This window comes from Magnolia sinica, unplaced genomic scaffold (genome assembly GCF_029962835.1).
Source record: "Magnolia sinica isolate HGM2019 unplaced genomic scaffold, MsV1 ctg160, whole genome shotgun sequence".
Classification (NCBI taxonomy): Eukaryota; Viridiplantae; Streptophyta; class Magnoliopsida; order Magnoliales; family Magnoliaceae; genus Magnolia; species Magnolia sinica.
Window position 1 is genome coordinate 74,983 of NW_026682770.1, and position 27,679 is coordinate 102,661.

The window sequence follows — 27,679 nt, forward strand, 5'->3', positions numbered from 1 at the left end:
TTGTCATACAAGGGATGCTAGTTCCAGATCTCCATTTTCATGCAACACATGCCACACCACCCACTTTGGCACGTGTGCAGCACCCCGGACATTCATAAGGTGGCCCCACCATGAGTATTCTCAAGCCACCAAAAATGAATGCAGTTAGTCCATCCATCAAGGCAAGATAATACATGTACAAGGGAATGGAAAGTTGGAAAACCATATCCAATGGTTTACATTCAATGTGTGTGTGTTGCTGACCTGATGGGCAGTCTGATCTGATCTTTCAGCGAAGGAGACATGCCGAGGAAACTCTCTGACGAACGTACCAGATCCCACATGCATGCCATAGAGGCTTGTGGTGCCATATTGGAATTAACATTCCTCTTGTTATACATACCTAAACCATCCATGGCTTTATCTGTTGTATCAATGCAGGAACTCGTCGTCTTGAAGATGGCAGTCTGGAACTAACATTCGTCGCATTATACATCCCCACTGTCGATGGATTCCTCTATAGTGTTGATGCAAAAGCCCACGGACGTTCCTAAAGACATGGCCTTCGCGAGTTTTGATCTAGCTCCTTCATGACGTCGTAAAATTAAGATCGTATTAAGTACAGCCCACCTCACCTGAGAATCAGCTTTCTTTTGGGTGAAGCCCAAACCTTTAAGCAATCCATCCAACTGTTCCACAAACAAGAAGATAACAATTAGATAATTACGTTGCTTGCTAGCTGCATTTCTGCTTAGAAGCTTTTTCAATCGACAGGCAAGCTCGCATTCTGATGAGATCGGAAGCCCATAAGGAGGATACATATATATCTTTCCTCTTCAAGATCACCATGAAACGAAGGAATGCATTTGTCAACATCCAGCTGATACATAGGCCATTTTCTAGCAGCGTTATGTGAATTACAGGTGCAACTCGGGCCCACACTCTTTGCTTCTATAATATTATTGAGTTATTTATTCATTTCTTTAATTTTATTTGTTTGTTAGTGATTGTAGAGTTTATTTTGTTAGTGTTATATCTCTAGTCAAGGTGCTACTTTAATGGTGTTATTTGATGATTTCTGAATTAATTTACTAGTTACAGACAGTGATTTCAAATTGATAGTATCAACCGATATTATTGGTATTGCAACTTCTTGATACAAAACAGCTCGGAAGTTCCCAATATCGTGCACTGCTTTACAAACTATCGCAATGTATTGCCAAAATATCGATACATTGCGATATTTTGTGGATATCGCTGTCATAAAATCCAAAGTATTGATGATACAATAAATATCGATGACCTCCAGCATCAGCCCCCCCCCTAAAAAAAAGAAAAAAAAAAGAAAAAGAGAGTCAAAAATCACTATTTCTCTTAATTATTATTATTATTATTTCTTTCCATTCCCTTCCTAAGCTGATTTCGACCACTCCTTTTAAATTGTTTAGAGAAAAAAGGGATTTGAATACGAAAATCAAGATAAGTTGGAGTGCCGAAAATGAAATCGATAATTTTTTTTTTTTTTCGAATTTAGACATTTTTTTCTACTTAAATCACATGGAATCAGCTAACAAAGATGATAATCCATGATTTTGCATGTTTCGCATGCTCAATCATGGATTTCAACCTCCAACTTAGGAAATTGAGAAAATTAAAAAATTTCCCCATTTTACTCATTTTAACTTGCAATAGAGTGTGGAAAACTGACAATAGTGTGATTGGAGGCTAATTTATAAATTGATAGAAATTTTTGATATTTTTGAAAAAAATATTAATTAAAAATTATCAAAAAGTAATTAAAAATTAATTTTATTTTAAGAAAATTCAATCAACTAGATGTTATTTAGCCCTAATATTTATGTGTAATGATGTCTTTTTAACATCCTGCGAAGTTAAAAATAAAAATAAAAATCAACCAATTACACAATGTTTCCCAATGCTTCTTAAAAAATTGCCTTCCAAAAAAATTATTGGCTTAAAAAAAATTTATTGCCTCCCAGCAATACATTGCACAATACATGTGATATTTCCCATGCAATGCCCGATAATGTTTCCAAATCCCAAGGGTATGATACATGCTTTGCGATACTGAAAACATTGTTGCAGGGGTTAACCCTACCAACCTAATCTAGCCTAACCAACGAGAATTGTGATAAGGTGGAGAATTCAATGCCTCGGGTAGGGCTTGTGTTGGGTCTAGAGTTGCCAACCCATTTCCATGCAGGCCATGATTTTATGTTCATATCATGTATGTTAGTCATAACTTGTGTGTGTGTGCACGTGTGCGCACACGTGCGTGTACAGCATATATGATTGTGTAAGTTGGGTTGGGTTACCCAAGGCCTCAACCCAAGCCCAATCAACCTAGGGTTGGGGTGTGGATTTTCAGCCTGAGCCCATCCCACCTCGATCCAACCTGACCTAATGTCTGGTTTGCGCCAGTCTGGTTCGGGTTGAACCCAACCAAGTGGGACCCTTAATATGAAGGGAGGAATAATAATAGCATGTAATCTTTTGCACACAAGTATTCGTCGGGACATGTGGCAGACATGTAGATGATCTGCACATCAGGTGCACCTTACCATATATCAGTCATGGTATGACAGTCAGATGATCGGAAAATCCTAATTTCACAATCACAACAGTGCCTGGCAATGTAAGACTAAAAAATAAAATTAAAAAAAAACCTCAGATCAAGCACTTGGATCATTTAACCATCCTGATTTCTGGTCCATGACCCATCTATAATGGGGCTTGTGCTATGAGTGGTTTGGATATCTTACACATCAGCCACATCTCCATGGTAACACTTGTGCAACTCGCATTCATCAGTGAAAAAATCCAACCAACCTTGTCAATATCAGCAAGGCCTCCTTCAGAATATCCAAATAGAAGGTACTCTGTCGCAACACCTGCCAGTGCTATGCATGAGAATCGGTTCAATGTCTGTCGAGAAGGACAGGAATTTAGTCTACGAACAATCCATTGCATGTCGAGAGCAATGCTTCCAAGGTACAACACAGTAAATACAATCATCAACAGAGAAATGTATCATAACAGAACGGCTGGGACAGAGTACATTATATAATCGTGAAAAACCCACTTCACATACTCCATTCATGCATCTCAATTCAAAATATTCACATTATGAACCGTAACCCAAAAATGGCACTGAACCATACCATACATACCGAATTGATGGCCATCAAATGGCCAGTTGAATATGAAAATAGCCAACAATCGATTACAAGAGTATAGTGTATAATAGAAGAATCGAACATTGACTTATTCCAAAACCCACTACAAGGCCAAAAAAACAAAAGCACAATTAGGAAAAGGTAAATACCAGTGTTTGTGAATATGCTGGAAATCCATAATAGAAGAAATTGGACGCCAGTAAGCTGGCATGTGGTGCCAACCTGCGTGCGTGAGGCATCCAACTCGTGCATCAGATGGGCCCCACCTCATAAATGATTGCACCAAGAGTCTGCCCACTCAATTAATCAGGTGGGCCACACATTTACGAAACAGTGGACAGTCTGAAGTTGCTAATGGCCCACATTCAACATTGGTCTGGAAAGTGAGTGAACCAACCTTATTTTCTACCCAGGTCATACAGCAGGGCATGCCTGAGCTGCACGGGCCACATGTCACACACACATGCCAGGTTGGACATGTGGCCAGTTGTAGACGTGCCTTTGGGCTTAGCAAAACTCCCTATAAAGAGTCTGCAAAATGAATAATAAGATGAAGACATGTACCCCCTGGACCTGAAAGATGCTAAGAAGAAGAAATGGGATAGTCGACCACAAAGAACTGTAAAATGAATAACGTGACAAGCACAAATATACTCAAAGAGTGCACTAGCTGATACAGACTCAATCAGAAAGGTAGGATAGCCCGAAAACCCAATATTGGGAATGATATCATGCACTCATACATGGATCAAAATTGAGAAAATGTTAGCCTAAACTAAAGGGGTGTAATGATCTTGCCTGATGGAGCTGCAAAACAGCTCAAGAAGTTCCAAGAAAAAATGATAATAAAAATAAATTAAAAACTGGCAGAAATGGTCATGAAAAGGTATCTAAATTAATAAACAGCATGTCGATGCCCCATCTCCAATTGTCAGATCAGGCTACACACAGGTCTCAACAGCATATTAGGAAACCAGGAAAGGCATATGACTTCAAGGTCTTGTGGTAACCAATAACATCAAGAACGTATGTGCATCTTCAGTCTCTTTTCATATTCAGTAGAAACCTTTCTACCTGTGCTTCTTTCAAGAAGCACTTCGCTAGACTCACGTTTACAATGGAAGACAGAAGCGGGTTGTTCCATTCTCCGAGAAAAGGTGTCACTTCATGGTTCAGATGCGTTCTCCCTTAGATTTGGTGATTAAGAAGAGGCAATAGATATCTAGTTATTGTTGTAAACAAATAAAGAAATTTCTAATAACAATAATAATCTACATATGATAAGAATTAACGTAAACCACTCTTCAATTTAAGAATTTTCAATAAAAAAATCTATATAGTTATATTACTATATATAAGAATAATTATTATGATATATTAATTAATCATTTTTAATAGAATAAAACTCTATTCTTCATTCTATTAATATTAGCTACTAATACTTATGATCCCAGTAGTTACTCGAATTCCCATGCACTATTTCTATTATGCGAACCCTTCGAAATATTGGTATCGTGTTATGTATCGCTCCCTTGAGATATGGATACGTATTAGTTATCGCATGGGATATATCGGTTGTATTGCATAATGTATCGTTGTTGTTGGAAACATGGGGAAACATTGGGAAATTGGTCGAATTTTTTAAAGAAAGTTAAGTGATTGTTAAAAAAGACTTCAATACACACAAATCCAAACATTACAAAAAACAAGTGCACATACATGTTTGTATGGGGTCCTAATCTATTTGTTGTATAACTGAATTGATGCAAGAATATTCATATAATTTATAAATGTAAGAAGACGTGTGGAAACACAAGTAATACATTCAAAAGAAAAAGAATAATTACTAGATCATGTTACATACATATTTAATTTTATGTTTGGACACAAAGATTGCAACCGATTTGTGAGAAATTGAATTTTATTATTATTATTATTTTTTTTCCAATTTTCCGCAACTTACCCCATCTCCTCTAAATCTCAAAATCAAAGCTCCCAATCCATGATTCATGCAAAACATGAAAAATCATAGATTTGTAATAATTTGACATTGATTTAACATGATTTACAGGGGAAAAAAATAATAAAAAATGCTCACCGAATCGAGCATGTGGAATATATCCCACTACTTGTGCATTTCGTATCGCACGGGTGGGATACAAGATATATCGTGGGATATATCAGCCAATATCGTTGATACTTAAAACACTGTGTGAACCCACTAGCTCAAAGATTAGAGCATAACATCAGTTTGATTCCGATAGCCGGATTTTCTCTATTTGTTTGATTTTTCCATGATTGATATGTCTGCTTGAGATCAAGGAATATTGAAAAGACTCCTCCCCTTTTTTCTTTTACATGTAGGGTCACCGATAAGACTCTCAATGAGTGAAATCAGCAATCATCCAGGGGTCAAAGTAATAAGCTGCTAGCCTTTCCTCAATCTTAAATCATGGGACTAGAAGATCCAAAAAAGTAAGAGTTTTGCCTATCCCTACTCGTATCTATAGGTGGTGTTATCAAGGAAAGGTGCAGGGAGGCATGAAATGATAACATTTCCTTCTTTAAAAAGATCGGATAGAAATGGAAGGAGAAATTCTATGTGAACTCGCTCAAGCTCACTTTGCAAGTGTACTTGCATCACACATGGAAGAGGCACATGTGTGAGATTGGAGCCGCACTATAGGTAATTTAATGAAGGGGCGTTTTCACACCAGGCTCGAGTGGGGTAGCCCATGGGATGCGGGGACACACTCGGGATGGGTGACCCATGTGATTTGGGGCCTACGGGGGAGATCTCATGTTCGAGACTCCTCACCAGGGGTGATTAATGCGCATTTCACACCGGGCTCGAGTAGGGTAGCCTATGGGATGCGTGGACACACTTGAGGTGGGTGGCCCATGTGATTTGGGGCCCACGAAGGGGGTTCGGCTGAGGTCCTAACCCATGCGATGTGGGGCCTGGGCTATGAGATAAATGGATTAATTCGTCATACTCTAACAGTTAGAGCTTTTAAAGCAAGTGGTTAATTGTCCTACATCAAATTGGTATCAGAGCAGGAGGTCTCGTGTTCGAGATTCCTCACCGGGGGTGATTAATACAGGAGCATTTTCACACCGGGCTCGAGTGGGGTAGCCCGTGGAATGCGGGGACACACTCGGGGTGGGTGACCCATGTGATTTGGGGCCCACTGGGGAGATCTCATGTTCGAGACTCCTCACCGAGGGTGATTAATGCGCATTTCACACCGGGCTCGAGTGGGGTAGCCTGTGGGATGTGGGGACACACTCGAAGTGGATGGCCCACGTGATTTGGGACCCATGAAGGGGGTTCGGCCGAGGTCCTAACCCATGCGATGTGGGGCCTGGGCTATGAGATAAAGGGATTAATTCACCATACTCTAACAGTTCGAGCTTTTAGAGCAAGTGGTTAATTGTCCTGCATCATAATTCCACTGCATAGATACCATGTTTCAAAGATCAGGCCAATCTAATCATCAGACAGTCTTATGCATCAATTGCTCAAGGCAAAGCAGCTAGCCACCCAATGTACATCATATGAACAGAATGGTATGATGAATACAAGATGCCAAATACTTCTAGAAAATTCAAAACCAGAGCAAAAGGCCTCGCATGGAACAATGACCAAAAGAACAAGCATAATCAACATTTTATTTGAATGATATGTTTCACAAAAGAAAAACAACCAAGTAGAAGTGAATCAGACGGCCCCACCGTCCAGATTTTTAGCAGAAAAATCAGGCCCATCTGCACATTAGGTGGACCTCGTGCTGATAATGTGAACCATTGGCAACAATTTTGAGTCCATATGTCATCTTCAAGCATTTTCAGCCTGCGTGATGACTTGAACTGAATGACACTTTCCAGGTTATCAACTCTCAATGGGACACCTGATTCATGCTCGTGTGTCTCACAAGCACATGGCAAGGCCGGTACATGTGGCCTGTGCTGATGTGTCAAGAACTAAATGTGCCAGCCTTGCCATATAAATCACAATGTGTGTCTGTGGAAGCACAGAACCATAATATGTGCAACTGTACTTTCCCCAACAGCTGCAACTTTTAAAAATTACAAGAAAAAAATATAATAGAAGTAGCTCTCACCTTGGCAGATACTTTTCCAGTATTGACCTGCATAGCATCGAAAAATCAGGAAATTAAAAACTGATAAAGATAGTGAAGTACAGAAGCAGTAACTGCATAGGGAGTTGTTTGCATAGATCAAATTACTTGTTGATGCCCATTCGATTCATCTGCTTGTTGATATCCGTTCCATGAATCATAGTTCTAAAACTCATTGACTTGACAAGAAATAGAACCGGGACACCGAGAAATTTGCCGCCGAGCTTGACTGAGTTAAGACTCAGCAAGACCCCTTGAGTCGACTTGTGAACTCGGTCAACTTTGCAAGACTCAAACCAAGTCACTCATCAAATAACTTCATTTGTAAAAGATTTAAACGTAAACAGTGAGATTCAAACTCACGACCTCAAATGGGAGAGCAGGAACATCTATCATTAGGCCAAGCAAACTGGGCTGGATATTGAGTTGAGTCCAGTTTTTGGGTCTTCAAACCATGCTATGAATCTCTTAAGTCTTAAGAATTACCATTGAAATGATAAGATAATCCTTCCACAGTTTTAGAGGCTCGCAGTCAATCGTGACAGTGAACCTTCACCGCCTATGAAAGGAGTGATGATGCACTGTTTTGACTGTAGCAGACCAGTGAGTCCAACTGGGTTGGCTAGATATTGGCACATACTCTGTGCAGTCCGACAAAGAAATCAGGAATTGCAAAAGACATTCTAAATGGGATTGAATTGGCAGATGAACTGGTTTGGACAAGCTGCTTTTTAAAAAATAAAAAAATAAAAAAATAAATGAAAGATTCAATTTTTATGAAATGTAGATGATATTGTAATCAAGATATGACGTAACGGTATCGGCCGGCTGGCTCAGCCCTGTAAACCCCCGTAAAAGTAGAGGAGTGGAGATTTGAGGAAGAAGATATAAGGAATGGATGAGAGAGAGAGAGAGAGAGAGAGAGAGACGGCGGGGGGATGGGATTGGAGAATACGTAGTTGTCTATTAGGGCTTCCAACCCCACACACTCTTTTATTATAATACCAGAGTACAATAAAGTACTCCATGGGAGAATTGTGACATACACAAAAAGATACATAAAAGTACATCCATATAACTCTCTATACTCCCCCTCAAGTTGGAGCATAGATATTAATCATGCCCAACTTGTCAGTGATACGAAGAAGACCATCACTACTAAGAGATTTGGTAAGAACATCAGTCAACTGGTCCCTGGAGCGAACAAAAGGAGTAGAAATTTCCTTCATAACAACTTTTTCCTGAATGAAATGACAGTCAATCACAATGTGTTTCATGCGCTTATGGAACACCGAATTGCTAGCAATGTGAATGGTAGCATGGTTGTCGTAATGCAAAGGAATGGGAATCGAAGGAGGTTAATCAAGTTCCTGTAAGAGGGAGCGAAGCCAAATAAGTTTATATGTCACATGAGCCATTGCCCAATACTCAGCCTCGGCAGCAGATCGCGCCACAATGGACTATTTCTTGCTCTTCCAAGTGACAAGGTTGCCACCTACAAACGTACAATATCCGAACGTAGAACGTTGATCATGTGAACTGCTAGCACAGTCAACACCAGAGTAACCAGGCAAATGAAGATAGTCATGCGGTTGAAAAAGTAAACCTTTGACTAGGGAGGACTTAAGATACCGGACGACATGATACATTGTGGTCAGATGTGTATTCCAAGGACAATGCATGAATTGACTTACAATTCCCACAACATACGAAAGATCGGGCCGAGTAATAGTGAGATAGATGAGTCTGCCAACCAACCGTCGATATGTCCCAGGATCAAAGACGAGCTCATCATTACTAGGACTGCTTTTGTAAGTCGGATCCATAGGTGTGGTAGTGGGCTTACATCCTAGCATCCTAGTCTCGAAGAGTAAATCAAGGGCATGTTTTCTTTGAGAGAACTAGATTTAGATTGAGCAACTTCTATGCCCAGAAAAGACATAAGAATTCCTAGATCTTTGATCTCAAATCGAGTCTTGAGAAAATATTTAATTTGTATCATTCCCTCAGTATCATCGCCGGACAACACAATGTCATCTATATAGACAATCAACACCATGATCCCAGTAGGGCGATGATAGATGAATAGGGATTGATCGGCTTGATTGTGAATAAATCTAAAATCCATGAGAGCACGACGGAATTTATCAAACCAGGCACGTGGGGATTGCTTGAGGCCATAAATGACTTCTTCAAGCGACACATAAGGCGTTTGTTAGAAGCCATAGAGAAGCCTGCAAGCTGATCCATATAAACCTCCTCGGCAAGATCATCGTTCAAGAAAGCATTCTTCACATCAAGTTGAAATAGGAACCAAGATATATCGACCGCCAAGGAGATAACCACATGAATAGAGTTAAGCTTGGCAACATGAGAGATGTCCCAAAGTAGTTTATGCTATGTCTGTGTATAACCATTTGCAGCTAGTTGTGCCTTATAAGTTGTACCAATCAATAGAACCATCGGGAAGGTACTTGATGGTATAAACCCACCGACAACCAATTGTCTGTTTGCCTTCAGGTAGGGGAACTAGCTCTCAAGTCTTGTTCTTTTCCAACGCCTACATTTCATCCATCATAGCCTTAGTCCAATTATGTTTACTCACAGCTTCCTTCAAGTTACACGGGGTAATAGTTGAGGATATGGAAGCTACAAAAGACTAGACTGAAGGTGAAAGATGGTGATATGAAGCAAAATTGCTAATGGGATGCTTAGTGTATGAGCGGGGAGGCTTGCGCAAGGCAATAGGAAAATCATCAGGAGGCAAAAAGTGTATACCTGAGCCACCGATAAAAGTAGATGAGATGAGTGGCGGATGAGCAGTGGAGGATTTAGTTTGTCGATGATATACAAGAATGGGTTTTGAGACAAACAGAGTGGGAGCATCATCAAGGCGAGACAAGAAGGGGTTTGGAGGTAGATTGCACATGCTCCCCCTGACTCAGAAGATGACTTTGTAAAGATCTGCCTTCATTAGAGAAGTACAGAATGCCATCAAAAAATGTCACATTCGCGGATACATATCTCTTACCAATCTGAATGTCACATCGGCGGATACATATCACATCAGCGAAGTAAGACGCATTTTGTGGCCCATGAACTCAACTTGTCATTAGTACCATTGAGAATTTGAACAAAGCATGTACATAAAAAAACTTTAGAGGGTAACGGAAAGGGTATATTGTGTGGATGCAAAATTTCAAATGAAGACTTATGAGACAATATTCGATAGGGAATGTGATTAATTAAAAATATAGCAGTAAGCAAAGCATCATCCCAAAAATGTTTAGGAAGACTCATACCAAGTAAGAGGGCATGGGTGACTTCAAAAAGATGATGGTTCTTTTACTCAGCCACACCATTTTATTAAGGGGTCCATGGACACGAATTGCTAGACAAAATACCATGGTCCTACAAGAAAGACAAAAAGGCATGCGACAGATACTCACCCCCCATTGAAATTGGGTAACTACCTCATTGTAAAATATTTTAAACATATCAAACACTTCATGTTTAAACTTTAAAAGATACACCCATATCATTCGAGTACAATAATCAATAAAGGTAACAAAATATTTATATCCAAAAAGAGAAATAATAGGGGCAAGACCCCAAACATCAAAGTGGACTAGTTCAAAAGGTCTAGGTTTCCTGTCAGATGAACTAGGAGGAAAGACAGTCTTGTGATATTTGGGGAACTCATAAGTCTCACAGCATAAAGGTTTAGATACAGAAATTGAAGGAAATAAGAGCTTTAATCTAGACAATGATGGGTGCCCTAAGTGGCAATGCCACCTTGACACAGACTCCCTATCTTAGGATAAGACACTAGTTTCTATCACAAGAGCATCATCTAAGAAGTAAATGTTGTCACATTCATGGCCCCCACCAATCATCCCCTTCGTCTGGAGGTCCAAAAACACACAATGAGAGGGAAAGAATGTTACTGAACAATTCAACGATTTCGTAAGAGAACTAACATATAATAGATTGAAGGGAAAACTAGGAACATACGGAACCAACGACAACTACAGGGAGAAAGAAAGCTTGATGGTACTAGTTCTAGATACGGGGGTTTGGTTCTTATCCGCAATATTGACAAAATGTGACTGATTAAAAGGAATGTTAGAATTAAACATGTGAGGCTTACAAGTCATGTGAGAGGTGGCTCCAAAGTCAATGACCCAAGACGAAGGAGAAGATGACACATGAAGAGCAGTACCTGACTTCGCTACAATGGCTCCGGAAACATCAAAATTATCACGAACATGGAGTCGCATAAAGGCATCATAGATCTCTCGGGAGACAATGACAGTATCACCTGAAGGAGACTTCTCTTGAGGTTCTCCAAGAGTAGGTTGCAAAGCTGGATCAGCATCAGAAGGAGAACTATTAGCCAAAGATTCACTTGCCCATGATGGACGACCCATAAGTTTCCAACACTGATCAACAGAATGGTTTGTGCCCCCACAATATGTGTAACTGCAAGATGCATCACGGCCACGTCCACGTCCACTTCGGCCACAGTAGCCACCATGATCATACCACACCCCCGCCATGATTGTTATAACCAAAGTCACCGCTACGCCCAGGTGCTCTGGATGCAGGATTAAAAGAAGACTAGTCATCAACTGCGTATGCAGAGTTATCAAATGATACTAAGGTATATGTAGTTGAGGTAGCAACACGCTGGACCATATCATAAATCGTTATCAAAGGAGGAAGAGGATCCATCACAACAATCTGGCCACGAACACCTTTATATTCTAATTTAAGGCTGGAAAGGAACTGCATGCTTGGGGTTTCTTCCCATTGTTTACAAACAAGGTCATATTCTTTCTTGCACTCGGACGGAAGAGGATGATAGAGATCCAACTCATCCCACATACCTCGAAGGAATCCTGTTGGTACTTACTGATATCTAAAATCAACTTTAAAACTTTTAATAAATTCCCTGCTTCTGAATACATGTCATGCAGGATATTCCATATCTTTTTTACATAAGATGGAAACATAACTGAGTTACTTATAGACAGATCCATACTGTTAAGTAACCAAGCCATGACTTGGTAGTTCTCCTTGGTCCAAGTTGTAATGTCCATCTGTAGGGTCTGGAGCATTATCTAATATGTAGTTAAGTCTATCTCTTCCTCCCAAAAATAATTTCATGGACTGAGCCCATTGCAAATAATTATTACCATCCAACTTGACTGTTGTAATCAACAAGAGATACGAGTCAAAAGACCCCGCACCAGATCTAGAAGAGGTTTTATCATCCATATGGTTCACAGACACTAATCTGGAGCAACAAGACACTTATAGAGAATAAGAATAGTCACCAGACTATACAGGACAAATTTCCACACAACATAAGCTCCAACCAATGGGCTATGGGTCTAGGAAGGAGAGAAAACTCAAGATCCAGCATAAAACTTCCCAAAAAGGCTTGCACAGACACAGTCCACTGCCATAAAATGCAAAGGGAGCATACCAGGTATACACCAGATCTTGTGGTGTCTGTTCAGGGTCCCCGGGGGGGACAAAAACAAAGCAGCCGCACCTCTAAAGTGTCCGGAGAACACCAAAACATCTCCCCTTGATAAAATAAAATAAAATTTAAAAAAAAAAAAAAAAAAACTCCCATGGATGTCTTTGTATGGTAAAACTAACCAACCCTAGGGAGAAATCCCCAAAAAACACTTACTGATTTGGGACAAATCGCGAAAAAACGAAGTCTTGGTGTTTTTCCGCCGGACTTGAAAAATGGCCAAAACACGGGCCAAATTAGTCCCAAAAACCCTGCAAAAATCACCATAATTCCTCTAAAATCAAGCTCTATTAGATCATGTTCTTCCCGATGCATAACTGTCCATACAAAACTTACGGTTGCTGACATTAGCAGGTCCCTGCAGCTCCAATCAACGTGAGATCCTTGGGCTCTAATACCAAGTAGAGGAGTGGATATTTGAGGAAGAAGATAAAAGGAATGGAAGATAGAGAAGAGAGAGAGAGAGAGAGAAGAAGAAGAAGAAGTTCGGAGAATACTCGGTTGCATATTACGGCTTCCAACCCCATACACGCTAGTATTATTCTCTCTTTTTTTGGACATATATTTGATGGTATAATGGACCATTCTTTGGCAAGAATGTTGTTTGTCAGGCAGTGTCATCTTGACCTACTGAAAGTCGATCAGATAGGGCCTAATAGAACACAAATCAAACATGATTTGGTGGATTATAGACCATTAAAGATAAATACAACAATGAAAAAATATGGAAAAATGTATTTTAAAAAAATGATGGTTCACCTTGGCCTTCCAATATTTTTCAAAATGGTTTGCTTCCCTTTAGTTCATCAAATTCTCATATTTCATGTTTTAATCCTTAAAATAGACCAAAATGATTCCTTCATGGTTGAAATGAATAAAGAAGTGGAAAAATGAGAGAGATTGAAAAATAATAATCATAATAGGCTGTTTATGGTTGTATCTGCCTATAACAGTCATATCAGCTGCATAATGGTACTGATATGGGACATATCAGTCCCTGTCAGCCGATATGGACCATATTTCCATAACGGATATATTCACCCCCATGCCACATAATGGGGTGTGACCATTTCCTTTGCATAATGGCTGATACAGTAATGTAACAAATTTTTAATGATAGCATTCAATGATAGTGTATGCTTTGCTGGGTATAAATTCACTTCTTTATAGTTGGAAAAAGAGTTCTGCAACCGCTCAGCCCACGGGCGCCTCTACAAGTGGACACATGTACCAACCTGGTGCGTGCAACATTCTACTTGTGTGCATCAGGAAGGTCCTGCCCAGTAGATTACCTGTCCCAAAAAGCAGGCCAGTCCATTCATCTAGTGGGCCACATGTACATTGAATATCAACAGCTGAAATCCGTTTTCTTTCTTGTTTCCTTTTCTTTTCAAACTAGCCATTGCTCTCATACAATCATAGCCTAACCTGATGAGTTGACAGACATGATCTATGGACCAGTTCATGGCACCCACCTGATACATGGCAGCTCGGGTATTCCAGACACCATGTGAAGAGGTGCGTGTGCTCTAAGCAAAGCTCTAGGAATATGCTACAAGCTCCAGAAACCATTAAAACCAAGAATGAAAGCGACAATACTTGAATTATCCATAGACAGAAATGCAATGCATGCAGTTTGCAACAATCACAAAATACATTGAAATGCAATGTTAGAGATTCTGGTAAACAAAATAAGGAAAGAAAAAAAAGGGATCATTGTTATCGTTTTACACTAGACAGATGTTGTTCCATTCCCAAAAGAAGAAAAAGATAGAGAAAATGAGACCTTAGAAAGCTTACTTCTTCGAGAAACTCAAAATCCACAAAAGCTGTCCCTGCCTGCACATTTAGGGATCCTTCCTTCTTCAAAGCTTCCAAACTTGACAATGTATATCCCTTTGGAAGAACTCCAAGCAAGTAAGCTATTAGGAAATGACCAGCTTCATGCTGCAGAGACACACCCCCTCAATAATTATTTCACAAGGCACATTAGCCCATGCTATTAGCTTGACTTTAAGGAACTTATGAAATTAAATACTGATAGGAAAACACGGCTCAATCAAATGAATTAGCAAGCATACTTGAACTAGAGGCCTGCTTGATGATGATGATATTGCAGGTAGGAAAAAGGTTAGCCCATAAAAACCTTGTTTTAACAAGTTAACAGAATGCAAAATAAATAAATAAATAATAACATTGTCAGGTTGCTGAATTGTTATTGGGAGTATTCAACTTCTAGAAAGACACATGTTAGTCTTCTTTCTTTCTTTTTTGAAGGATAACACAAAATTTTATTAAGCTTTTTTTTTTTTTTTTTTTAAAGGATGTCAATGTGCCATCTTGAAAACAAAGATAAATACCCAACAAAACCCTTACACCATTCCCTTGATTCAAAACCCCATCTTGAAATACATACTAGCATCTAGATATCCAGCGTTTGACCCTAAGAAAGCATCAGGGTGGCTCATCTTGTCGCATCCAGTTTCAGTCCACACCTCCACAAGACTGCCACCATAGCCATCTGCCAAACCTCCACGATTCTTTTACTCCCCTTGCCACCCTCATGTCAACTTTCCATAAGCTCTTCCACAGTTTGTGGCATTGACCACAAGACCCCAAAAGAGATGAGATCTTTCCCCATATATCATAAGCAAACAGGCAATGAATGAACAAATGACTGCATTGCCTGTTCATTATGCAACCATTCATGATGCACATACCTCTCTTCCTATGGTTGTCAATAGTGAGGATCTTTCTCTTACACACCAACCATAAGAAAGTGAGAGTCCAAGGCAGCACTTGACAGCTTATTGGTCTTCAAACACAACCAAAAATTGGTGGATTCAAGTGCCTTGGTTGGCCAGTTAAAGAGACAAATCTAATTTTTAGCAATTCCTAACTATTTGGGGCTTTCTTGTGCATGTTTGGAAAATTTGTCGATTAAATTGAGAACAGAAGGAAAATAGTCAATCTAAAAATAAAGAGAGGGGGATTAAGAGTCAGACAGACAGTACACTAGCAAAGATGAGGTTTCCAAGAAAATAAGAAACTGTGGTCCAAACAGAAATGAATAAAGAAGAATTATTACTGTTGTTAAATCTGTCAATTGGGCTTTGTTTAAATCTGTTAATTGGGTTTGATTTGTGTAGTAGTGTTTTAGGCCCATAGGATATGTTTTGAGTAGTTGTTTAAGCAAGAAGAGTATAATTGTAATTTTGCTATTGGTGTTTAGTTCAACCTAATAAAACATAGGAAGGAGGGTGGGCGTGAGATATCTGAATGATATTGATGTGGATTCGAGTGATGACGAGCCAAAAACTTCAATGTGGTGTTATTCTAGAAGTGCAGTCACGTGCGTATCTTATTACAAAAAATGCCACAATTTATGTGGTGTTTTTCACATAAATTGAAGTAAATTGATAGTAAGGTTATTATGGAGCCCAAAAGTGTAGTTGTTGGTCCCTCATCACATGTGGAAAATGTTTGGATCTTTGTTTAATGCGACAATAACGTCTGTGAAGCTGAATGAGAAGAATTATCTTTTATGGGCCAAGTATGTTGAGGTGTTTCTCTTAGCCTGCAAAAAGGATCATTTCCTCACGAATCCTAAGTATAGACAATGAATGCGTGATGATGCGTAGATTCGATCTTGGCTGTGGAATAGCATGGAACCTAAGGTGAGTTCCAATTTCGTGTTCTTGAACACAACAAAAAATGTTTGGGATCCTATGAGGAAGATCTACTCCTTGGAACAAAATATTTATTGGGCTTGTTAGTTATGCAAGGATATTTTTTCATTATAAAAAGGGAGATAAGCCACTTGGTGAATACTTTGCAAAATTTACTGGAATGTGGAAAGAGGTCTCCATATATCATCTCATTACTTATGATATCACCCTTATGAAAGCCGTGAAACTCTTGTCTGGGATTGCCAAAAGAGTATTAATCGACAAAGGATCATATTATGGGAGGTGTATCCATTCCTTCAGAGGCTGAAGTTTGTATAATGCTTCATAGAATCTCTCTTGCAAATGAATCCAATAATATTCATGTTAATGTATCTAATAAAATTGCATTAGCCACTTCTTCTGGTTTTTCTGGTTTACATGGAGGCCATGGTGGATGTGTTGGGCATGGTGGTGTTGTTGGTGGTGGCAGAGGTGGTAGATTCCTATGGGAAGGTAAAGGTAGTTATAGTGGTAGAGGAAACCGTACATGTACTCATTGTGGCTTGACATCATATTGTGGATTTTTATTAGGATCTTCATCGTAAACCACCAAGGCCTAATCAAGCCCTTGTGATTGAGGAAGTTTCTACAGATGACAAACCCCCCCACCTCCACTTCCTCTAATACCAGTGATTATCATATTAGTGTTTTATTTTTTTATTTTTGAAAGATGATGCAATTCTATTAAGGTTGAACGGCCTAAGAGAAACAAAGCAGCAAAGAAGAAGATAGAAAATACAAGAGGAAACCAACAAAGAGAAAAATACAAACAAAAACCTATACAAACCCAACCTAGAAAAGCTAACGGCCAAAACTACCTCAGGGAGCCTAGCATACAAAGCAACCTAGCTACAGACACCTTTAGCAAAACCTCTGATATTGCGAAAGCATCGATCATTTCTTTCTAGCCAAACGGACCAGAGAATGGCTAGAAGGGCAATCTGCACCTAATAGCTCCAAGGGAGCCTACCCCTCCATGGTGCCAGGAGGGCTACCAGAACAAGCCTTCAATCGAATATTGCATCACCCAACTAACATTCGCAAATCTAAGGATGCCGGACCACACAATGCAAGAGAAGGAGCAATGGATGAACAAATCATCAACAAACTCCTCCACACTCTAGTAGAGAGGGCAAGCATAGGCAAGACAAAGGACTTTTTATGCAATTTGTCGATGGTTAGAATCCCATTCCTCCCAGTCAGCCACACAAAGGCATCAACTTTGGGGATGGCAAGGAGTAGCACCAGGATTAGGCCAGGACAACACCTCATAAAGTGACCTCACAGAAACAACCCCGAACTTGTTGCAGCACCACACAAGGACTGGAGCTGACGCAATCCCCTGCAAATGAGACACGAGGGCAACCAAATCTCCAAATTCTAAATCATTCAACTCTCTATAACAAGGAGGCAACCACACCCCCAGAACCCTGAGCAGAAAAACAGCTAGCAACAGAGATATTTGCTACTAGACAAAGGTTGGTAAGGGAGGGGAAGGACATGCAAAGAGGGGCATCCCCACACTACACATCATCCCAAAATCTAAACTTGGACCCCTCCTCGATGGCAAACCTAAGACCCTCAGCCAATAAAGGGGCAAGCACAACCACTGATTTCCACAAAAAGTAAGCACTATAGATGGAAGAATCCCTAATCCACCAACCTATGGGGGAGAAACCATACATGGCAGTAATGACCCTTCTCCATAGGCTGGACTCCACTCTGAATCTCCACACCCACTTACCCAAGAGAGCCTTATTAACCATTTCAAGGCATTTAATCATCACCCCTCCTTCCTCTACAAACATATTGCCACTTTAACAAATTAAATTTCCTATTACGTGCCACCTTGCCATAGGAAATCCCTTATAAGCTTGTCTATCCGAGCCACAACACTAACTTAGGACACTAAAATAGGGACATGAAATAAAGGGGGGAGATTGGAGAGGGAAGCTTTAATAAGTTAATTCTACCGCCTAGGGATAGAAACTTGCTTTTCCAGGGAGACAACTTCCTCTCAAACTTGCTTTTCCAAGGAGACAAATTCCTCTCCATTCTCTCCATAACCCTGCCAAATAGAAGTAAAGCAGGCTTTCCTAAACACAGCAGAAGCCTAGATAAGATGAGGTAAAGAAGCTAGCCAAGCAACCAAAAACCTCGGCTAACTAGGCAACCTCTTCATGGGATATATTAATACCCAAAAGCTCACTTTTAACTAAGTTGATATTAAGGCCATAAACCACCTCAAACCATCTAACAACAATCTGAAGGTTAGCCACCTTAGACTCAGAAGCCTCATAGAACAGGAGGGTATCATTTGCAAACAAAAGATGGTTAATAAACTGAGGAAATTTTGAAACTTGAAACCCTCAAGTAAACTCTCGACTTGGCTTTTAAATAACATCTTGCTAAGGGCCTCGACCACCACAACAAACGAGAAGGGGGAGAGGGAATCCCCTTGGCAGAGGCCCAAGTGGCTTTAAAAAAAACAATGGAGACCCATTAATCAACATCGAAAACTTAGCTAAAGAAACACAAGAATAGATCCAACTTCTCCACTTCTCACAAAAACCCATATGAGATGGCATGTAATCTAAAAGGGACTAAGCCACATGATCATACGCTTTTTCTAGATCCAATTTACCAATAACACCCTATCTACCTGCCTTGCATCAAGACTCCAAACATTCATGAGCCACCAAAGCATTGTCGAGGATCTACCTACCAAACGCACTCAGGAAATGCGAAATGACCTTAGGAAGAACCACCCTAGTTCTTTGACTTAAAATCTTGGCTACAATCTTATAAGGACTGCCAATAAGATTGATAGGTCTGAAATTCTTTAGTCTATCAGCACCTTCCACCTTGGGGACAAGAGCTAGGAAAGAACAACCTAACTTAGTTATGATGCGACTAGAGCCATGAAACTCTTCAGCAAAAGCTAGCAAGTCAAACTTGATAAGATCCCAGAAAGATTGGAAGAAGGCAAATGGAAAACCATCTAGACCTGGGGCTTTATTCTTCCCCAACTCCCAAACAACTTCCTTGACTTCCTTAATTCAAATAGGGACCTTAAGAGTGAAGGCCTCCTCTGGAGAGATGGGATCAAAGGTTAGATTATCGACAAGTGATTAAAGGCTAAATTATCAACAAGAGGTCTCAAATTAGTGTTACACTACCACGGGAGGAATATGCATGGTTCCTCTCTTCTAGTGGCTCTATGTCCAACAATGTTCATTCTACCTCTACAGCCACTTTGGCCCAGTCTGGTAAAGCATGCCTCTTGTCATCTCATTCCTCTTCCTAGATCATTGATTCTAGGACAGATCATATCTTTGGTAACCATAGTTCTTTTTCTTCCATTGATTGTGTTTCATCAAAATATATTTGTTACATTAGCTAATGGTGTGTCATCCTATGATATTACATTAGCTCAGCCTAATGCATCAGTCTCCTTGTTTTTTGTTCTATATGCACCCAAATTCTTGTCTTTTATCTGTAAGTAAACTAACAAAGTTGTTAAACTACTCAGTCTCCTCCTTCCTTCGTATTGTTTCTTTTAGGACCTTAAGACGGATAAGACGATTGGTAGAGGTTGTGAGAGGAATGGTTCGTACTAGTTACTACTTGCAGAGAAAATCATTTAGTGTGGAAGTGCTTCTTGAGGGTTTGACAATTCAATGGCATCGTCATTTGGGTCATCCTTCTCTCTAGAACCTACAGACTCCCGTTCCATCCTTTCAAAATGTGTCTAATTTGGAGTGTGAAGCATGCTAGATTAGTAAACATCATAGAGTCAACTTTTCATCTAGAATTGATTCAAGAAGTGATGTTCCATATAAATTAGTTTACTATGATGTGTGGGAACCAGTGCAAGTCCCTACTTTGTTACGTTTTAACTTAAGTACTTTGTTCTCTTTATTGATGATTAGTCTAGAATGACATAGTAATATCAAAGAAAACATAGTCTGGAAGTCTTTCATGCATTTCAGAATTTTCATGATAAAATAAAAACTCAATTTGGTGTAAAATTGTGTGTGCTTGTGTTAGATAATGCATTGGAATTTGCTTCTCAAGATTTTCAAACCAATTTACAAAGTTAATGTATCATTCATCAAACCTCTTGTACTTACACACCTCAACAAAAGGAGGTGGCTGAGTGCAAGAACATACATCTAGTTGAAGTTACCCGTGCTTTGTTATTAGAAATTAATGTCCCACAATGCTTCTTGAGTGATGCAATCCTTATTGTGTGTCATTTGATCAAGAATGTCCTCATCGATTTTAGATGGTAAAACGTCATTCTCATTGTTTTTTCTTGATCAATCAGTTTTTTATATTCCTCCCAAAATGTTTAGTTTTACTTTTACTTGCTTTGTTCATATATTTGAGTCAAATCAAGATAAACTTGCTCCTCATTCTATTAAACGCATTTTTCTGAAATATTCTCGTACTCAAAAGGATTATCAATGCTATTCTCCTACACTTCATAAACATTTTGTGATCATTGATGTTACATTTTTAAAAAAACGTCCAATCCTATGTTAAAAATGAGAGCATTGTCAAAACCACATATATGAAAGTTTCTTTGCCTAATGTATTTCCTTCAAATTTTGATGTTGAAATGCCACCACACATAGACATATTACAGGAAAAAGAGAAAAATCAGGTATTACAAACTATTCCTCCTAAATCCACACAATCGACATGATCTCAAGTGAAGAAGCCCATTTTCTGGAAAGGGAGATCTCAAAAGAGGAAGTAAAAAAGGCAGGTAAGGATTTGGGAAGGGATAAGGCGTTGGGCCCTGATGGGTTTCCTATAGCTTTCTTCCAATTATTTTGGGATATGCTTAAGGATGATGTGATAGCTTTCGTAAGAGATTTTTTTTTATGCATGGTAATCTAGCTATAGAATTGGGGGCTTCCTTTATCGTCCTCATTCCAAAGGAGGGGGGCCAAGAGTCTTAAAGATTTTCGTCCAATTAGCCTTATCAGAGCTCCATACAAGATACTTGTGAAGATTCTTGCTTCTCGCTTCCAGGGTTCCTCGGGCCATGTCATATCGAAAATGCAGAGTGCTTTTGTTGAAGGAAGACAAATCCCATAAAGATCTCTTGTTGCTAACGAAGTGGTTAATTTGTGACATAAGGCAAGGGGGTAAGTTGGATTTGGAGAAAGCATACGATCATGTCGATTGGACTTTTCTTGATTACATGCTTGGCCGCTTGGGATGTGGAGTCAAATGGAGAAAGTAGATTCGTGAATATGTGGAGTCAGTGAAGTTCTCGATCCTAATTAATGGTTCGTCAAAGGGTTACTTCAAGTCTTCTAAGGTAAGGCAAGGTGGCCCACTATCACCTTTTCTTTTTGTTGTGGTGGCAGAAGCCTCGAGCAGAATCCTAGCTAGAGGGGTACCCTGGTCTTCTTACGGGGTTTCCAAGTGGGATCAAGGGATTTCCAAGTGTCTCATCTACAATTTGCAGATGATACAATTTTATTTTGTGAATCAGATGCGATCTAGGTTAGGAATCATCGTATGGCTTTGTTCTGGTTTGAAATGGTGGTGGGTCTTGATGTAAATTTGCAAGGAAAAAAAAAAAAAAACCTTCATTATTGGGCATTCAGTTGCAAGATGAGGTGTTTGGTTGTCATGTGGAATCCTTCCTGACGACCTATTTGAGCCTTCCATTGTGTATTGGAAAAGCGAAGAAAGGATTGTGGGATCCTGTTATTAAAAGATTCGAGAGGAAATTGTTAGGGTGGAAAAGCAGCACATTATCCGGGAATCGTATTGTGCTTTCTGTAACAGTACGCTCTAATCTTTCCCTTTTATTTCATGTCTTTGCTCGTAGCTGGGGAAGTTAAGAAGAAGTTCCACCTTATGAAGTGGTCGAATGTGTGCAGGCCAAAAGAGGCAAGGGGTGGGTATCCATCCGTTGGCATCTATGAATGAAGCGTTATTGGGGATATGGATTTGGAAGTTCGGGGGGGTTGGGTGGGGGGGGGGGGATGAGGTGAGGATCATATATTGGAAGGATATCTGGCCTGGTGAGCAAGCCCTGTAAGACATTTCCTTGAATCTTGCCCTCACTACTTTGGATCCAGATATTTTTGTCAGTCGTTGCTTCCCACTCATGGGTAACCATGGGGTTTGGAATCCGTTACGCAGAAGAGCCCTCGGAGAGGTAGAGCTTCAAGAGTGAAAGGGGTCTCGATATCGGATGGGGTCGATTCAATGCGATGGATTAGGGATAAGTTTGGGATATTTTCGATGAGATCTTTTCACTCTTCCCTCGTTATTGGCCAAAGCAGAGTGGTAGCTAAGGCGCACACTTTCCATCTTGGTCCTATGGCGCTTTGTCTAAAGCAATGGCTTTGCTTGGTTAGTGGGGTGGAATAAGGTGTTGACTATTGACAACCTTCATAAGAGGGGTTTCTTCCTTACCAATGCGTGCCCTCTTTGCCTGAAGGATTAGGAGTCAGTTCCACATTTGTTCATGCATTGTAGTTTCTCCAGGGAGGTGTGGTCTTTCATCTTTCAATTCTTTGGCATCACTTGGGTTCTTTTGGATCGCATTGGTGATTTTTTTCCGGCACTTAGGTGGGGATGCTTCTAAAGAGTGGAGATTACTCTTATTAGTGAGGTTGTGCGCCATCTAGAAGGAAAGAAATAGAAGGTACTTTAGGAACATTATGGGCAATCCCGTGGAGGTCATTTTGTTATGAGGGGGGGCTTTAAGTGCCCGTTGGGGTGGTTTTTCTTGTTTTTTGGTTTTTTTTTTTTTTTTTGGCTTTGCCACTTCTTTAATAAATTGTCATCCTTAAAAAATAAAAATAAAAACCTACACAATCGACTACTACACCTACAAAAGTTCTTAATTCTTTCGAGTCTCTTAGGGCCTGTTTGTTTTACAAAGAAATGGGAAATACCTGGGAAATAGTAATTATTACAATTTCACTGCGTTTGAAAATTCATGGGAATTTGTGCCTATGAAATTGGTTCAAAAGATGTAATTTTAATTTTTGAACTGCAAGGTAATGCGAATGATATATCCATTCCGTCAGTCTGTTTTATTACAATATTTTGGAGCATGAGACAAAAAATGAAGCGGATCCAACACTCAAGTGGCCCACGCCAAAAGAAACAATGGCGCTACAAAGTTTTTAACGGTAAGTATTCGATTCCCTTTTTTGCATGACGTGATCCAATTGAGTATTGGATATGCCTCAATTTTTTACTCATGCTATGAATTCAATTGGAATAATGGATAAACAGTGTAGATAAGCGAAATGCATCACAGTGGGACCCACAGATATTTTGTAATATTCTTGGTTTTCGAGTCAAAAAGTAAGTAGTCAAATCAGGTAAGTTGTAAATGTAGGGGGAAGTAATTATTACTTTTTTACACTGCATTTACCATTTCACCGGAAAATCAAACATGCCCTTAAGCTTACCAACAATCTGCTTATTGTAGTAAAAAAAAAAAAAAAGAAGTAAACGTTCTCGTGTTACTCATCCGATTTCCAACTTTATCACCTTCAACCACATGTCCATAAAATATTTGAAGTTTGCTCTTACCTTGTCTGTTGTATCCATTCTTAAGTTAGTTCATGAGGCATTGCTAGATGAAATTTAGGAAAGAACTATGGATGAAAAAAATGGAAGCTATGTCCTCTAATAATACTCAGAAATCAACTTATCTCCCATTGGGTAAGACTTCGGTCAATTGTAGATGGGTTTACGCATTAGTTTCTACTCGATAGATCAATTGATCGTTACAAAACCAAGTTGATCGCCAAGGGGTATAACTAGATTTATGGAGTAGATTTTATGGATTTTCACCTGTGGCTAAAGCTCAATTCATTTTGGGTTGTTATATCAATAGCTATAAATAATTATTGGCCTTTCTTTCAACAAGATGTGAAGAGCGTGTTTCTGCATAGAGACTTGCAAAAAAAAAAAGTCTACATGGAACAACATGCTGAATATATAGCTCAGGGGGAGCCTTCTAAAGTGTGCAAATTAAACAAGTGTATATGGATTGAAGCAATCACCACAAGCCTGATTTGAGAAGTTTAATCATGTGGTGGCGTCATTTGGATTGAAGAGGAGTAAAATAGATCCTCGCTTTTCTCGACACACTTCACCTCTGGCTACATAATATTTGTTGTGCATATAAATGATATTATAGTGACATGTGATGATTTTGAGGGTATTGAGAAGCTAAAGTTGCATCTTCACACTTGGTTTCGAATCAAAGACCTTGGTCTTCTTCCATATTTTCTAGGCATTGAAGTGACAAGATCTAAAGCTAGAATAAATCTATGTCAGAGAAAATATATTTGTGACTTGTTGGAAGAGATGGGAATGTTAGGTGCCAAACATGTAGACACCCCAATGAACCCCAGTCACAAACTTGAGCCTGAAGAAGGAGAGTCGTTAACATATCCTTGTATGTATAGGAGACTCACTGGCAAGCTCATCTATTTGACTATCGTCATGCCTGATATTGCCTTTTCAATCAATGTGGTTAGTCAATTTATGCTAAAGATGGAATAAACCTATTTCAGAGAAAATATATTTGTGCCTTGTTGAAAGAGATGGGGATGTTAGGTGCCAAATATGTAGATACTCCAACCGACCCTAATCTCAAACTTAGGCCTAAAGGAGGGTTGTTAGCAGACCCTTGTATGACGAGCTACATCTAGAAGCATTTATGAGGATCCTCGGGTATTTGAAGTGTTCACCTGGGAAGGATATCCTATACAGGTCTCATGGTCATCTTCAGGTTGTTGGTTATTCAAATGCAAATTATGCAGGGTTGATATTTGACAAGAGGTTGACTACGGGTTATTGCACTTTCTAGGGTAGTAACATGGTTACTTGAAAAAGTAAGAAGCAAAACGTAGTTGCCAAGTCGAGTGATGAAGCTGAATATAGGTCAATGACACACACATATTGCAAGCTTATCTAGCTGAAATCTTTTCTCGAAGAATTGGGTTTTGTAGTTCAAGTCCCAACACCTTGACACTGCAACAATCAAGCCATTATACATTGCCAATAATCCAGTGTTTCATGAGAGAATAAGGCATATGAACGTCGATTGTCAATTCATCACATGATCATATTGCATACTTATTCACCAAAGCACTTGGGAAGTCTCAGTTCGATAAGCTCGTCTCCAAGTTGGACATGCACGATATCTATGCTCTAGCTTAAGGGGGAGTGTTAAATTTGTCAATTGGGCTTGATTTGTAAAGTTTAGTAGTGTTTTCGGCTCATGGGATATGTTTTAAGTAGTTGTTTAAGCAAGAGAGTATAATTGTAATTTAGTTATTGGTGTTTAGTTCAACCTTAAACATAAGAGAATGGGTGTGAGGAGCCACAGCCACCACATCCCCCCCCTTCCTTTTCGGTTTGGCACATATGAGTGGAGTTAGTAAGAAAAGCCTTTGAGACTTGAGGGCCTATGCTTTAACTGAAGATATGGGCTGTGATGAACTAGAATGGCGTAACATGATTTGTATAGCTGACCCCAATTAGTTGGGATAAGGTTCGATGATGATGACGACATGATGGCATATTCTGTATATACACCTGATAATTCTGCAAGTTTGGTTGTTATGTTGAGATCCAAATCATGTCAAAAACCTATTACAGATTCACAGACACCTAGGTCTCTATTTATTTAAACAATGATTATTGGAAGATTATTTCCTCTGAGACAATATATAGTAAAATAGAGAAATATCTTACTTGAATAACTCTATTATGATACTTCTGACTGATGGTATGGCCGATTGTATCAAGCACCAAACTACCCACCCCTCCACCAAAAACAACCTGCCAAATAAAAAATAAGTTTGCGACTCAACTGCAAAATGAGCATTTCATAATAAATAGATGACTGAAATATTAATGTGCAAGTCTGAGTGGGACATCCTTCAAAAAAAGAGACATAAGATCATCTTGAGCCCTTTTCGTCAGGTTTTTCCCTCCAAAAGTTCTAATAATGGTAAAGCCTGAAAGAATGCAGCATGATATTGGTTGTTTACCAGTTTCTTCCAGCAAAAAACTGTTTCTAGAATTTCCTTTGTTACCAGGAGCTTTAAGGAGGGCAAGAGTATGACAAAATGCTAACTCTACACATTTTTACACAAGCTGACACAGGAATGTATGGCAGACTTGTACAAGACCCAAACCACTCATCCAGTGGACTCACCATACATGAGCATGGTTCAAAAAATCAGGCCTATCAGACCATCCTAACTGCTCAATCAGAACAGGGCCCAAGGACTTGCCTTTTTTCCTCAAATCAAGCAGCTAGGACTGTCCAATTGGACTGATCTTTGGTCATAGCCCATTACAGTGTGGATTGCAGAATGGATGGCCCTGATCACGTAAAAAAGTCTGCCACATTTCCCATGGGAATTTGTGTGCGGAAAAATGTATAGGAAGTCAGGGCATTTAGCATTTATACTCTTTATGTAAATACCAATTTGAAACTATAACTAAATTAGCACTGGACTCCACTGCCGAATGAGGGCCAAGGATTCTACGTCGAATGGTTTTCCAAAAGAGAGACATGGTATAGAGCTACAGAATAAAGAGCTTACCAGGTCAACCGACCATAGAAACAGAAATCCCACAGATAACAATAGAATTTGTAGCTGATTAAGACCAAATAGAACCCATGCAGAAAGCCCTCCTAAAACTGCAGCAAATTGAAGATTTCTTTCAATTGAACCGAGTGTCGTGTCCACTGGTGATAGAAGGGATGATGTCTCAATGCCATTGAGCTTTAGTTCATCCAAGGTGTAGAGTCTCTGGGGTACCTGTACCATGTTTTTTATATTAAGTAGAGCATATTTGAATGAGAAGGGTTATAGAAGCTTAAGCCAAGATTTTGCACAGTTCTAGGGTACCTAGACTCACCTTTCAGTTCTAACGATTGGTGGAACCATGGTTCAGTAATCCAGACCATTGATCAGTTCCGACCCACCACAAATGAACCATCACCAAAAATCACCCAGGTTGGAATACCTGCCATATTGGTGCTTTTGTTGGTTGAATGTGGACCAT

The 27,679-nt window shown here is 39.5% G+C and overlaps 1 protein-coding gene across 1 annotated transcript; it reads right to left on the bottom strand.

Moving 5' to 3' along the window:
- Positions 1-27,679, bottom strand: LOC131236062 (uncharacterized). Its single transcript, XM_058233148.1, has 7 exons — positions 27,641-27,679; positions 27,214-27,432; positions 26,354-26,440; positions 14,667-14,813; positions 7,301-7,327; positions 2,830-2,925; positions 1-668 (listed from the first exon to the last, which is right to left on the bottom strand). Exons 1-7 carry the CDS (start codon positions 27,677-27,679, stop codon positions 468-470), a joined length of 816 nt encoding a protein of 271 aa, XP_058089131.1. The 3' UTR covers positions 1-467.